The following is a 16,204-nucleotide window of genomic DNA, read 5'->3' on the forward strand; positions in this document are numbered from 1 at the left end:
AATAGTAATGAAACGAAAATTTAAAAAACAATCTTTTGAACGTTTGGCAAAAATGAGTGTAACAAACTTTCGAACGTACTTTTTAAAAAAACGTTAAACTTCAACAAACTAGATATATTTTGAATGAATGAGAAAATAACACCTATAATTATTTAATTACAAAGAAATTTGTACCAACTCTTCGACATGCTATATAATATGTTTTCTCATTTCATCTAGTTTTTGAAATATTGTTATTGTTTATTGATTTTATTTATTGATTTTATTAAGATTACTATTAAGAAGAAAAAAGATCATCATTGCACACAAGGCCATTTATTCAAGAGCTTCAATCAAAGCCTGAATTGACAAATTTTGGAGAGACATCTCTCCAAACATTGGGTCGTGTGGCTTCTGCATCAAAAGAGCCCAAGGCTATACCAAACTAACCAAAGAAAGAATGCCAAGAAACATGTAGTCGAAATTTTATGCAAATAGATGGCAAGAACTGAACATAGGACTTCATACTCCTTTACTGAGCTACACGTATCAACCTAGTTTATATACATAAAGGGGGTCATTCTCTCATATGTATGCTCGTGTGGACGGAGCAAATCATACTTCTCAATATAACATCTCATTCCTACTATAGACATCTCGCGTAGATGGATGACAATATCATCATATACTCTGAACAAGTTCACCTTGTTTTACCAGGAGTCAAGTAGGTAGTCCCTCATTCAAGGAATGATTTTCTTCTTCTTCATCTCATCCACCCAATAAAGGGCTGATTTCTCCGAATCACGAAAACCAAAAAACCCTAATTCCTTGCTCTTATTCATGCTTGCTAGCGCCACCAGTGGTGCATTCAGACACATATCAACGAACCACCAACTTCCTACTTCTTCGAGCTTGGTAGGAAGTAAGTCGTGCTCTTTCACGATTGCATCCCAAACAGGCCCCTTGTCCGCCATCATCTTCTCTAGACTGAAAGGTTGGCCGTTGTAAGGAGGAACCTCCAGACCAAATTTGCTTGCCAAGAGGCTCCACAATTGCTTGTACTTGAAAACATCTCCATTTGTAATATTAAGAGCCTGATTCTGGCCACTAGGCTCAAGAGAAGCCCAGATCTCCTGTTCGGCAATCAATTCTGCATCAGAAGCATCCCAAAACCGTTCCCATGTGAGATTATTTCCTGGATACTGGAATGGTAAGCCTTCATGTTTACAAATGGTTGCATACACAGATATACCGCCCAGGATGTTCATCAAACTCCCAGGGGAGAAACCAAAAATGTTATCTGGACGGTGAACTGACCAGGTTAAGCCTTCTTTCTTATTTACTGTCTCAAAAAGGATGTCTTCAAGGGTATAATAAAAATTTGTCACTGGCAAGCGAGGCACCCCCTCTCGGAATGGAGGTTCATGGATCATGGGTATCTTCCCTATTAAGTTGAAGGGCCCAATATAGTGTTTTCCGCCAGTCTGTAAGACAATGTGCTGCAGATTGGGGGCATTAGCCAAGAGGACATTCAACACATTTTGAAACATCTTGCCATTATCCCGGCAATTTTCTTCTTCTGTGCTTCTGCTCACCCAGACAATCCAGAAAAGATGGGTCACATCTTTCAAAGGGGATATTTTGGTTGAAGCATCAGCTTCATCCAGGACATCGCACTGCACATATTCAACTGCAGAGTCAGTAAGCCAGACTGGTCGAGGCCTCCGAGCAATGCCATAGACTTTCCAGGGCCCTGCCGGTGTATCAGGTTGGGGTAAGATTTTAGCAAGACAACTCCCCACAATACCAGTAACACCAACGACCAAAGCAACCTTCAGTCCATCGCTTTTCTTTCTATTCTGTACAAAATCTCACAAAACACAGTCATGTTTGCAGGCAAAGGTTTATCAGCTATGTGAACCTCAAAGTTACTGCAAAAACTCAAATGCCTGTGCTGCAGACTGTGAGCTGATCGTCTTGGATCAAATCACACAGTCCTATGAAACCAAGGTATGAGGACATTTGGTGGAACTGCATGCATGACCAGCCATTGAAACGTCCATGTATGATGGTCAGTCAATTCAATTCAGTGATTTACAAAAGCAAGCAAGCCAAGAAAGCCTTCTCCACTGCCATTACATTACAACCACTTAAAACCTTACAAGTTGCAGTCTATCAAAAACTTGAATTAAGAACGCGGTCCAAAGGACAATTTAATCACAATACGTTGTAGTCGATCAGTTCAGTGCCAAATCTAAGGCTATATCGTAAAGAACTAATCGATCGTACTAGTCAAATCAGTTGAAAACATTGTCCAAATTACTCTGGTTTGAAGGGCCAGTTGATCAAAATGCACAAGCTAATCGGTAACAATATGCACAAACCTGTTGCAACACTGCAACGAATACTAAGTTGAAATAGGCGATCCAGGCGTTTCAAGAAGGGGCCATTATAGAGGAGTTACAGAGAAACACATCCTAAGCAACACACAGAAACACGACGACTTATTTAAGGACTTCCGAATTCATGGGAAGACCTTCCAAATGGGACACAAAGAGTTGCATAACTTCAGGCAACGTAATCAACTTAAATTTTGGTAGCACGAACACCTCCAAATTCCCATGCAAGGCAATCAGTTCAATATAAGCTCAAAAATGTCTCTCCAAAAAAATACATACCAGATTTCAACAACTTTCAAAAAGTTTGTCGAAACATACATAAATTTATGCATATAGAGACCGAATGCTTTGCAGAAAGAACCACATCAAAATACCCCTGAATGAGAGAAAACAACTATCAGCTCCAGTGCAAAGATGGCCTTACCGATCCTTCTCCAACCCTTCCCGTCCACCACGAGTACCAGGTCATTTTGCAGCACTATAACCTATTCAACGAGCAGCACTCAAATTTCTCAAATTCGTTCAGATTCTAAGGAAAAACAAAGTCCAAACGCAGAATTCCAAGTCCAGTAAAAGAAACATGCTCACAAACAAATTGGGAAATGCGAACAGCTTTGAAAAACATCAAGCTCATGTATCTCAGGGTGCCATAATAGAAACATTAACGATCCAGACGTTGGAATACGGATAGCCACAATCTAATAGCAAATGAATGGCAGACTAGAATGAACATTGATGCAATGAATCAATGGAAAATTTTTCTGAACTGAATACAACTGATGCAGAGGTGAGGCTCTCACCTGAGGAAAGGTTGTGAGGTTGAGAGAATGGTAACGACAACAAGAACCGGTAACAACAAAGGATGAGGAGGATTATAAACAAAACGCGCCACAGAAAAGACGAAGCAGAAGCAGAAGCAGAAAAGGAGGAAGATATGCCTAGAAGGACAAAAGAAGGAGAGGTGTCTTGTCTTGATCGAGAGGATGCATCATACCTGGCCGGGCAGGGGCTGGTTGGGCACAAAAGAAAGAGGCATGCGTGGGTGGGTCACAGGTGTGTGCTTTTGAGAGGCCAAGGCCCAAATGGCCGGTTTGGTCTCTTTATGTCCAAAACAAGGTTTGGAAAAGACGACTTCGTTTCTTGACAAAAATCATTCTCAATTCTTTGGAAGAAGGAAATAATTTTTTTTAAATTTCTCAAAATATAGTTATATTTGTTAAATATATGTATACGATACTGTCAATGGGACGTTTCCTTCTCATATGATAATGAAAATGATTTACTTCCTCTTCCTCAAAAATTGTTTCCCGAACCCTGGTCCAAAACTGTCCTATACTGTAATTTCCAGCGCTAGGTTTCAAAAAAACCGAAACTTGCGATTAGTTAAAGTAAAGGAACTTGTTTTTAAAGGGGTTTTTTTGGCCGACATTTTGGTTATAAAACCGTGATGTCCTATTCCCTTAAAACTAGTCATAGGGTTTATTAGTTCTTACAGGAGGAATCAACTCAACTGAAGGAACTTCTAAGCCCCACGAGCAATTAACTGAACTAATAAAGCTTGCCTAGCCTATGTGACATGTGTGTATGCTGCTATCCCATCCAATGCTAGTTTTTTTGTTTTTTGTTTTTTTGTATTACAAAAACTCTCAACTTTTCTATGCAAAGGGGTAGAATGCAATCCAAGTTGCATTGTATCGAGACAATTCTCCCTCACTCAAAACTTTACCACATAGTCCATGGTCATGAGGTCATTCTAATGTTATATCAATGACAAAACTCTCAAAGTCTATGCAACTTCCAATGGAAGAATTTGAATTGCAATCAAAGAGGCATGGTCCCAAGAATTCACTCACTCACACCTTTGGCCATAAAGTCAATGCTCGTAAAACATATACATTATTATGTTGCTACAAGTTATTAAGCAACACTAAGACTTAGCTTTGCTTACTTAGAAGGAATAAAGTATTATATTTGCGCTCAAGGGTTTCAAGATCAATCATCACAATATGATCCAACAATCAAAAACATTATCAAATTTGTCTCTTATGATATAGCCACATGTTTTTCCCTAGAGAGTTTGTTTTTTCATCGTGTGTCACATGATCTTCTATGATCATGGTTGGAGTTGCAATTAAATGTTTGTTGTTAACAACGAGATGTATTGTGACGTATCAAGAAAGCTAGATGCAAAGTGTTGCATCATTGGATCCTCAACCCTACATAGAGCTAGAGGATTTCTTTATCTTGATCAACAATAGAACCCCATTGTAAAACCCTTGATAAATTCAAACACAAGCTAAATATCATTACCAGTAACTTCACCAAGTTTGAAACTAGCCCCAAAACTTTGATGGCTTCCTTTGTGGAATGGATTTCTCATGTAAAACTTATTATAGCTCTAGACATAGGTTGGACGCATGAATTAGTGTATATACTATGAGAAGAGGGGAGTTGATAAATTTTAGATGATTCATAGCAGTAAATTCTTAATAAAAAGGGTGAATACATGGTGAATGTTAAATGATGATATGAAAATCTTAAGAACTCTAGTGAAGATGCACAAATTTGCTTCGCATGCAATATTCCCAAATCCTTTACAATGCATGCAAATCATCTTGCACCAATATTGTCTCTCCCTCCCTTTCCACCTTGATGAATTTCTAGTCTCTAACTCTCACAACTATAGCTTGCTCCCTATCTCTTGCACATAGCTCTCTCTCTCTCTCTCTCTCTCTCTCTCTCATGCCCAGTTGTAAAGATATCTCATGCAGGGTGGTTTGATTTTTTGGGTTTCTGATAGGTGAACTACGTTTCTAAAGAATAAAATAAATACTCAATGTAGACAATCGGTAAGGAGATAAATTATAGTTTTGTATCCAAACCAAAAAGTGTTGTCTTCTTCAAAGCACATTCTAAGTCTAGCTAACAATTAGAAAGTTGGTGGCAACAAAGCTTCCTTGAAATAGAGGAATGGTTAGCAACCACTTCGCATCTTGATAATTGTAACAAATATGGTCTCCACACACAACGGATTGCAAAAGAGTATTAAGAATTAATTATTTTACTGTGTATCAAACGATAAAATGTACAGAGTCTATGATGAAGAATGAAGTGGGTATTGTGTTGGCATGTGCATATGCAACATTCAATCATGGCATCGAGCTAGATTGGGATCATTTTACCCATCATCTCTAGAGATGTTGTAAAAGGTTTAAGTCACGAGGGAATTTAGAAGAGGATGGATTAACACCAAGACATAAGCAAAAAATGTAGGTAATCATGGATATAAAAACATTTGAATAGCATTATCATGTTTTGAGAGATGAAATGCATGTATACACTCAAGGGCCACATAATAGTTGTCACAGATAAAGTTGAGGCACAAAGGAATGTGGATTCAATTTAGTTTACTACTAAATGGATTAGTAAGAATGTTGTATTTAGTCCACAACTTAGCAATTTAAGTAAAAGAACAAGTTGGATAAGGTTGAGGTAGATTTGATTATGTTGTGAGTGATTCATAGGACTAAAGAATTAAGTGGTCCTCTATTGAAGAAGATTTGGTTCATGCATTGTCCTCTATGCTAAGGATAATTCAACTCACTAAGGGCATCAAATGACATGGGGCACACAAGTTAGACCTCACACCGATTTAGCATCCTATAGATTTATAAACATATGCATGAGACTACAAACATAAGATCCCATTGGCATGCTTATGATATATCATCAGTATTAACCTCATTTCAATATGATAACACAAAAATTTAAACTTTTTTTCCAAGTGCATGTTACATTCGTTGGGCTTCCATAACGCACATTAGATGCGATGCTCCATGTGAGCATGCATACCATTTGCTATGTGTGATTACAAACTTCTTTAACATTCTACAATGCCTTGTAGGTTTACTAAAACGAAAGATGATCAATTCCATTTGTTTATTACTACCTTCATACAAGTATTTTATGCAATTGTATGAGACAACATAGTAGATTTGTTTGTACGTTAGCACTAATGAGCGACAACATGCTATGGTGTATATAATGTTGGAAAAATTATTTAGTACTAAGAGTACTCTTTGTATTTAAAATACCAATTTCACGCAATATTTACTACAACACCTTTGGTATAGTTTCTTACACTTTGCATTCAACTACTCTTTTAGTATGAGCTTTTTAATTTGCAAATGTGACCACTCACGTAGTCATGTTACCACCCTTTTAGTACTTGTTGTTAGTTTTAGGTTAGACATTGTTTCACTACCAATGTCCTAGGACTCATTGGTACTAGTATGTTACTAGTATTTTCTCTCTACTAATGGAGGTTAGTACTATAAACAATTTTCCTCTTTTTTAATTTTCGTTAGACTCACACACCCAAATGCCCACAAGGGGGGGCACCTTCCCTCCAAATAGAATCTTTAGTGTTATGACCGCTATGTTCCAAGGAATAATTAGTTCCATTTTTGTTGTATCTAGTTGTTAGTTCTAAGTAGTACTCAAAAAGAAGGAACTTTAGTACTTTGGCATTGTGTCACCATTGACTTAACAATAGTTAGTACTATTTAGAACATATCATCTCTACCTTGGTAGTATTTAAGACTACTTAGAAGTATGCTATCATTGCCTTATCTGTGTGTAGTACCATCTTGTATAGTACTATGGTACTATGACATCACTACGTTCACAATTCGAAACATTAGTAATATTTTGTTGGTACTATTTAGTTTTTCTAAAGAAACCAATATATTAATTATGTTCTAAAGTAAGTAGTTTTCCCAAAGAAAGTTGTAGTACTATGATACCATTGTGCTAGCGACAACTTAGTACTTTGTTAAACGATTTTCGAAAGCTTATGTTGTTGACAAAGCTAGTTTAATAATAGCACATTGTTGTTGTGTTTGTAATGCTTATAGCTATAGTCACAATCACTTTTAATATTGTTGAATATGTAATGCTTTGAAGCATTTGTGCCCTACAGAGACGAGGGAGAAGTAACTATAGGTGCATGGGTATGTCTACAAACCTTAAGGAGTTGACAACTACCTTTGCACACGTCAATTCTAACAATGAGGACTCGAGAGAGAAAGGAGGTGAAAGAAGCTCTAATTTGGATAGTGTGGAGGATGCAGAAGACTATTATGATGAAGAGAACCACAAAAAGAAAGCTCTAAACAGTCAAATAGAGCTTTTAAGCTTTATCCATAGTAATAAAAGTTTCCCAGTTGAGGTGACAAGTAGACCTTCTGTTCCATATTAAGGGCAATAGATTGTGAACGTGGGCACTTCAAATTCCCATGCTAGTTTCCATAGTACATTTAAATCTAGCATACTAGTTTCCATATAATTTAATTGTGACTTAGGTCCAACTACCATTAAACTTGTCCACAAGGGTATTTCCTAACTGTAAGGGATCACCTTGTCAAAAAAGAAAAAAAATCCCAATGGAAGTTATACAACCAGAAAAAGATTAGCATGCAAGGTAGCTTTCAATTGGTTTAATTTAAATTATTTTTAGTGTGCCATATTTTTATCTCATCTAATTCCAATGGGCTTTATTACTCTAGTGATCCAGATAATAATATAGAGGTAAAGTGGTTATCACACTAAAGAAGAAGCAAGAGCCCACTATCCAAAAGCGGCCCATGAGCATGAAGAGGCCACTATTTAGGAGCAAGAGGCTATTGTTGCATCTCTCAAGGACACTGACCTGGAGCATGAGGAGACAATTGCTCAGAGAATACATAAGGAGCACAATGTTGAGGAGTGTGAGGATGCCACTACCGTAAGGAGCGTGAGGAGGCCACTCCAATGACAATCTAAAGCGATGTAGCTTGTTCCCTGCTATTGAAATATCAGAGTGAGAGCAAGAGAGTGTGCGCAAGAGGGAGAGAGAGAGCTCAAGTACAAGAATAAGATCTTGATTAATGAGTTGTTCACAAGTACAACTAGTACACTCTCCTCTACATTGAGAGTGACCTTTAGGCTGTTTAAATAGCCTCTAGATGGCTAGGGTTAGGGTTTCCCCCTACCCTCCAATTCATTCACACCCAGCTAACTTTATCCACCCTTGCATACATAGGGTTCACATGCCTATCTCTCAACACCCCCCTCAATGCCAGAGTGGCATTGGACTACAAGACATGTTAAGAGTGCTTATAGGTAGAGGATCTATAGATTTAGAAAAGTCGAATCATCAGGTGGGTTGGAGACAAAGTTGGCCTCCAATTATTTTGGTACTTTAGGGATGGTAGGACATTTACTGGTAATATGCCATGTCTTCTTACATTTGTTGCACTTCATTTTGTCACAATATTTTTTCCAATAGTTGCTTATTAGATGTCCCTTTTTGTTGCAGAAGGAGCATTTAGTGGATACAGTATGAAACAAGAGTTGGTCTAGCTGTTGAAATGGATGTCTGACTAGTGCTGCCTTCTTTTTGGTCTCTTTTCTCCTCATCTAAACAAGATTGGATGGTGCTTTCCAAGGTTGGATTAGGGATATTTGTAAGAGTAGTTACAAGGGTTGGAAATACCTTCTTTATAGCTTTCAAGAGAACTACAATGGCATCTTCATCATGAATTGGAGCTTGAACTGATGATAGTTGTGCCATGAGCCCCTTCATGTGTGAGAAATGAACTTACCTAGGTCCTCTCCTTGTTTATACTCCAAGCTAAAGATTTCAATCTAAAGGAAAATTTTAGAGTTCTTTCCTTTAGCACCATAAAGCTTTTCAAGCTCATCCCATTGCTCCTTAGAGTCGGTACATGTGATGGATTAGGGATTCATCTAGATGAAGCATGATTATGGCCTGGGCTCTTTCATCATCATCTACATCAGGTGGGTTTAACAATCAATAACCTTGATCCCTTTTATGAAGGGCCAGTAGCCCCATTCCATCGTTTTATACTTCATTAGTACATGCCATGGATGAAAGTCTTTTTTATCAAACTTACAGATTTGAGGTCTAACGTTGGCATAAGCCATGGCCATGATAGGAAGGTCTTACCGATTACTCTAGGCAATGGTAGTGTCTAGTCCTTTACACAACAACCAATAAGCGCAAAAGCAAAAGAGATTATTAATACGTAGCAAGCTCAAATGTGATGTGTTCCAAGATGAGATGAGGGATGTGGACAATGTTTTTATACTGGAATTTAACAAATATCTAGCAAGTGATTAGAAGGTTAATCAATAGTGTTTGAACACACTAATGTCAAGCTTAGTGAGATGCTTGAGTGAGGACTAGTTGAAAGTTGGCTTCTCGGTAAGCTCATTGATGTCCCCTGAGTGTTGGAACTACTCCTAGATCTAGAACAAACTTCAGAGAATATGCTTCAGTGATTAGAATCAATGTTAGTGATTCCCACAATGAAAAAGTTGAAAATAGGAGAGCTTAAAGCTTCCTGGGTTATGGTTGTCAAAAACCCGCAGCTAGGGTTTTGCTCTATGTGAGCAACAGGGAAGGAAATTTGCCAAACCCTTTTAGGGTAGGATAGCTCACTTCTAGAGCTGCAAAAGCCCATGAAGCCCTCAGACATTGCACCTTCTTCTACAATGCATGGCAGACTGTGAATCATCACCCTATAAGAAATGGCACCTTTTTTGCATTTGCTGCAATGACGACCTGATATGCCTCCAATGTCCGGGTTTGATTCGACGTCCTGATGCGTCTTGAGCTGAAGAAGAAGTTTCCATAAGAAATCAGGAGTTGATATGGCCTCCTTTTCTCACACTAGCTCCTCCAATGCAAATATGTGTTGGCTAGCTATGGAGGTTGAAGGATAAAGATGGGGAAATTAAGCTTTTCTTTTGCACTTAGTGGGAAATGGAGTTGAAAGAAGCTTGTTGGATCAGAGTTGGCTCTAATACCATGTTGAAATATCAGAGTGAGAGCAAGAGAGTGTGGACAAGAGGGAGAGAGAGAGCTCAAGTACAAGAAGAATTAATGAGTTGCTCACAAGTACAACTAGTGTACTCTCCTTTACATTGAGAGTGACCTTGAGGCTATTTAAATAGCCTCTGGATGGCTAGGGTTAAGGTTTCCCCTTGCCCTCCATTTCATTCACACCTAGCTACCCTTATCCACCCTTGGATACATAGGGTACACATGTCTATCTCTCAACACCTACTAGGTTTAGGAAGAGGAAAACTCATTGTATTCATACTCATAGTGCTTTTGAGCCTTTAAACATGCACAAATTCTAATCCTAGAGCTTTAGATGAGCATATGCTATTGTATTGCCCTTTGCTTATAAATGTACTATAGTTTTTATAATGCATATTTTCTCTTAAATATTAATAAGAGTTCTTTTGTCTACTACTTTTCTCTCTTTGTTGAGGAGAGTTCATTTGTATAAACAATCCTCCATTTATTTAGTACCTTTTGTTTATTCAACTAACAAAAACAAACTGTGTATTTAGTTCAATGCTCAACACTAGTTCCAGTTAATGAAGTTGTGTCAAAAACGTGGTACTAGCAAGCTCCATCCCATGTGCATTAGGTGGTCAGCTCAACAAAGTTGGCAGGAAGCACCTTGTGTCACTAAGGCCCAAACTGATGTAGTTCCTTACACAATTGGGGCCCCATTACGATGTGGGGATCTGGAGTAGCATGAACCCTAGGAATTTCATATTGATTGTTGAATTAATAGAGAAAAAATTGGCTATAGTTGGTTTAGATTTCTAATTCAAAAGTTATTGTAAGACAGGCACAACAACTAGGCATATACCACCTATAGTGGAGTGGCGAGTTTGTATTCCTAAAGCCATTTACCATGCTTGTGGAAAAGGATATTCACATGGATCCTCGGTATATAGTACCCGTGTATGATCCATCTAAGGCGTGTTTGATTTGATCAAGACAACTTGTTGTATTACCACGTATAGTACTCATTCAATTGATAATGAGTTGTTGGAGACACTATTGCCATATATACAAAATCTTTGTAGATTTAAGGGCACTATCCCATAGTTCTCCTATAGATATACTCATGAAGGATTCATTAATGAGAAGATTGCATTCGGAAACAATATAGGCCCCCTCCTTGAGCTATTAAATGTAATTTAGATCAACATTTTTGTTGTGGAAAACATCTAATATGGTATGCAATTCATCAAAGGTGATGTAGTACCAACAGACTATCATCAACCATGGAAAAAATTTAGATGTTGCCACCTAATTTGTCTGTGTCCATGAGATGAAAGGCCCTCCTCTCTACATGGATGAATTGGTGATGACTACTAGGTGGATTATGTGATCAACTATGGCATAAGCATGTATATAATGATACATTGTATTGCCAACAAAGCTCTAAATTTTAGGTCCCCTTGAGCACATGAACTTCTTTGTAAAATTTCTTTTGAGTAAAAGTTAGCCATATTTCAAAGTTTTATTTAACTCATTTTATTAGCCTTTGCCTTTCATCTAAAGACTAATAATCTTTCGTTTTTTGTAACTTTAGGATACCTATGTAAATTTTTTTCTATGGTTGAAGTTAGCTAATTAAATATTTAAATACTATTCAATTTGGTACTTTTTAATACTATTCAACTTACTATCATTTTAGCACTATTCAAGTTTGTACTTTTTAGAATATTCCAGTAAAATATTCAAGTTAGTACTTTTTAGAATATTCCAATAAATATTCTAAGTGATTTTTCCATCCTGATGTTTGCATGATCTCTAATAGGATTGATTTGAACCACCAAATCATGTTCATTTGTGATAATCCTAAGATAAGAGATTGACTAAGCATGCTTTTTCAAAAATTTAAACAAAAATCTTGGTATTTAAACCACTTTTTAAAATTTTGAATACCTTTTTTGAGATTTTTGCAATTTATTCTACATTAAACCTTGGTTTTTATTGAACACAAAGTTGTGAAAAATAGGTGGTTACATCGATGTCATACCTCTTACACAATAGTCATGTCAAGGAGCACATGCAAGGACTAGATGTAATGGAATAGAGAGTTTTTCCTTACCGATCTCTACAAACTTGATGCAATAGTTAGTATTAATAAAATACTTAACAGTATTGAATACTAACAAGGATCAAAATTGTTGGGTCCCATATTGCTAAGCCATCAAGTAAAACATGAAAAATTTCATTAAAAATATGCATAATCTATTAATGTATAAGATACTTACATCTACCACCACTTAGGGTTGAAATGATCCTTAGTTAACTATGATCAAGTAAAACAAGGACCAAGTAGGAGTCCTAGCAATGACCTTGTTCATGGAGCCCCAAGAGGAACACTAAGAAAATGGGAAAACTATTGCAAGAAATTTGATATTGTCTCACCAACAAGAATGTTTCTCATACTTTAATGAACCACAGGAAGAAAAAGAATACCAAGAATAATCAATCTTCACACAACATCACATAATGAATCTCCCACAGTTTATCGCAACAAAACTCCAACATATTCTTTATATTTTCATGGAAACCACCAAAGAACCAAAAGAACACAAAGTAATGATCAACTTTGAATGGAATTCATCACATAGTATTCATATTTCATCATCTTCATAGTCTTCATAATCTTTCTTATGTAGATACAATGTTTCTTCATAGAAATTAGCTATCTCTCATACACTATCTCTGTCACATATGCTCTCTCTCAATAGTATATGAGAATAACAAAGAATCACACTCAATAATCTGCTCTTGGTCATGGATATCTCTCCCAAGAGGTATGCTTGATATGAAGAGTCACTAGAGCCACTACAATGACCGTTGGGAGCTCATCAGTGTCACTATCACTTTAGTCTTCAGTTCAAGCCTTCATTAGCTACTGCTTCTACTCCTTTGAGCTATTAAGAGCTTCCATTCTTCTCTTTTCAAGATTAGAAAACATCCCTAAGCTAGATATCCATCCATCAAAATGCTTACATAAGCATATAGAAGACACTAGAAGGCATACAAAAGCTCATAAACACACTACATAAGGTTTATAGAAGGCATGAAAACCATAGAGCTCAAACCAAAACCAACTCAAACCATCCAACACACTCTCAATCATTCCTCATCTACAATCATGACCTCTCGAATAGAATAAAATAGATCAAAATAGACCCATCAAAACTAAATCGACATACAACAAACCAATCACCACATCATAACTCAATTAGAAACTATTATGAGCTTCTCAAACCTAAACCCATTCAGACATACTTCAAAATATTTCCAAACCAATCAATCAACCACAAGATCAAACAAAAACCACCCAAAATCTAATAAATTAGCTAAAAATACAATCATTTTAGTACTCAACATATCCCCACACTTAATCAAGGAGCGTCCTTATGACCTTGGAAAAAAGAGAATAAAAGCTCTAAAATAACTATCGTCAATCATCAACTTTAGCTCAAACAAATCTACGACCCCTTCTAATAACCTGCATTTGGCAAACAATTTTGACAAAAGGAAAACACCTTTTATCCATTAATTTATCCTAAAAAGACAAAATCATGACAAATTTTTCAAGGATATAATAGGTTTCGTTTGTCCACTACAATTCATCAAAACCAAGCAATCACCATAGAATCACTATCTTGATCAGCTTCATCAAACTACGACCCCTTCATACACAACTCACACACCGCATACACAAACTAACACCTAAAATAGTCACAGGAATGGCACCTAAAAAAACATAATATATCATTATGGCTCAACAAAGATATATTAAGAATCAATGGAGTGTATCATGCTTAAAAGCTTGATGGTTTTGGAATCTGTTTATGGAGAGGGAGTCATCCACATATGTTCTGGGAGAATTTTGAAAGAACTGCAAAAACAACACACTCTCCACAAGTACAAGATATCTGCTCGGAAGACATAGATCATGAAAATACAATATGTCCAACTAATGGTGGGTATCAACATCTACATTAGCATTAAGGAACAATTTAGGTACTGACTTTTGATCATTATGACAATGATGATGCATGGACACTAAGTACCAAGTAAATTGAATAGCCATTCTAATTGAAGGATAGGTAGACTCATAATATATTTGGACAAACTGCAAATAGCTCTGATAAGCTCGTATAGGAGTCTTCCATTTCCATAGAATGACATGGCAATTAATCTAGGGACCCATTAACAAATCTATTTGACTCCATCCTCTATGTCTAGGTATTTGCAAATCAAAACCTAAGTGGCTACTAACCAACTGAGAATCATAAATAAAAGATGTAGAAGAAGGAAGGAAAACAAGCATTAAAGGATGAAGTGACATATATGCAAAACCATAAAAAGAAGAAAGGCTTAAAGATGGAGATTCAGGCAATTGAATAGAATCTAATAAGAAAGGAGTTAAGGAATATACTAAAAAAGCGGCAAGGAGTGTAGTAGATGATGGAGGACAAGGAAGAGAAGTTAAAAAAACATGATCTACGATGAATGAACAATGAGTAAAAATAGGAATTTAGGGATCTGATTGAGGTTGAAAAAGAAGAGGAGAAATGATTTATGAAGTGGATTGAAGTATGGATAAAAAAGAATAAAATTTATGGGCCATTTATTGATAATAAACAGGTGAAGATACTGATGGACCTTAAATAGATTGATGATTGTAAGCTTCAAAGAAGGATGTGCCAAAAGGAGTTTGTGTAGAAATATGGGCTAAAAGACCCTCCCTTAGTTGGTTAGCATTGAGTGCTATTATTTAGCAAGCTCTTCATTTGGAGCTTTTTAAGTGCTTCTTGAAGCTTTTTGGTCATCACTTGGATTTTTTTGGTTATTTTATGGAGCTTTTTGTTTGATTATGTTATCGCTTTGAATTTATTTATTTTGCAATTGCAACTAATTAGATAAATTATATTAGGATGTTGAATTGCAAACTAATCACAAACTATTGAATGCTTTGATCTCTAACAAAAAATAGGTATGCAACTACTTCTAAAGCATGAAGTTTTAGCATAATTTTATAAGTTTATGAAGTAATCCCAATTTAAGTGAGATCCAAAATCCATAGAGTCATACATAATTCCCGAGCATCATCAAGCCCCATGGCATGCACTACCAATACAATGCATCATATTAAAAATACTGCAACTACAAATCATGTGAAATCATCATCGTCACTAGGATGAACAGATGGCGGTCCGCATGCCACATCAACCAAGCACTGGTTGTAGAGGCTAAAATCACCCTCAAGGCACATGCAAAAACGATGCATCTCTGTGCATGCTCTACCAAGGCTGCCACAACCTGAAAAAATATCCAGCACATAGTCGAGATCCTTTGTGAACGTAGCAAGGAGCCACCTACAAAAGAAACCATTTAGTAACATCCATAACAAAAGCATGACATATCTCAATGCAAAGTATAAACCAGTCTAAGAGTGTATAATGCACCTATAAAAAACTAGTGATCTTTCTGCATCCCCTCGAACCTCTACACCATCCACATAAGTGTGCTCAAATGACGTGCCCTGGAGGTCTGTCTCGAAGAGGAAGCTACGAGAGGCAGGAAACCTGTATGGTTAACCCTCTCACCAGCCTCTCTATCATATGAAGGGACATGCATCCCTCGATAAAACAAGCCAATAGTAAGGTCCATGACCTAGCAATGCAGAACCATCTTGTTAGCTACTTAAACTTTTATTTTAAAAGGTTACAAGTTTGTCTTCAACACACTTACCTCCTCTCAAGTATCAGTGTGTCTATATCCACCCTCACACACGAGAGTCCATGTGCGATGGAGCTTCAATCCAATGGCATGAGCTCCTCTAAGCACTTTTCCAAAGTGTTGTGCAAGTCCCAAAGTCACCAAGAACCCCTCATCTACCAAGAATCTATGGGCTAGGTCC

At 36.9% G+C, this 16,204-nt stretch overlaps 1 protein-coding gene across 3 annotated transcripts; it reads right to left on the minus strand.

Moving 5' to 3' along the window:
- Positions 1-440: 440 nt before the first annotated feature.
- On the minus strand, positions 441-3,390 carry LOC148034076 ((S)-8-oxocitronellyl enol synthase ISY1-like). 3 transcript variants are annotated; one of them, XM_087682071.1, is made up of 3 exons: positions 3,373-3,390; positions 2,803-2,863; positions 441-1,838 (listed from the first exon to the last, which is right to left on the minus strand). In XM_087682071.1, the coding sequence occupies exons 2-3, from the start codon at positions 2,845-2,847 to the stop codon at positions 720-722; spliced, it is 1,164 nt and encodes a 387-aa protein (XP_087538197.1). In that variant the 5' UTR covers positions 2,848-2,863; positions 3,373-3,390; the 3' UTR covers positions 441-719. The 3 variants fall into 3 exon arrangements, with proteins under 3 accessions (XP_087538197.1, XP_087538196.1, XP_087538195.1); XM_087682070.1 differs by lacking the exon at positions 3,373-3,390 and adding an exon at positions 3,179-3,361 and having other exon boundaries at positions 2,803-3,076; XM_087682069.1 differs by lacking the exon at positions 3,373-3,390 and adding an exon at positions 3,179-3,360.
- Positions 3,391-16,204: the final 12,814 nt, after the last annotated feature.

Source organism: Lygodium microphyllum, chromosome 7 (assembly GCF_053477565.2).
Source record: "Lygodium microphyllum isolate KBCC chromosome 7, Lygodium_microphyllum_v1.1.10, whole genome shotgun sequence".
NCBI classification, from domain to species: domain Eukaryota; kingdom Viridiplantae; phylum Streptophyta; class Polypodiopsida; order Schizaeales; family Lygodiaceae; genus Lygodium; species Lygodium microphyllum.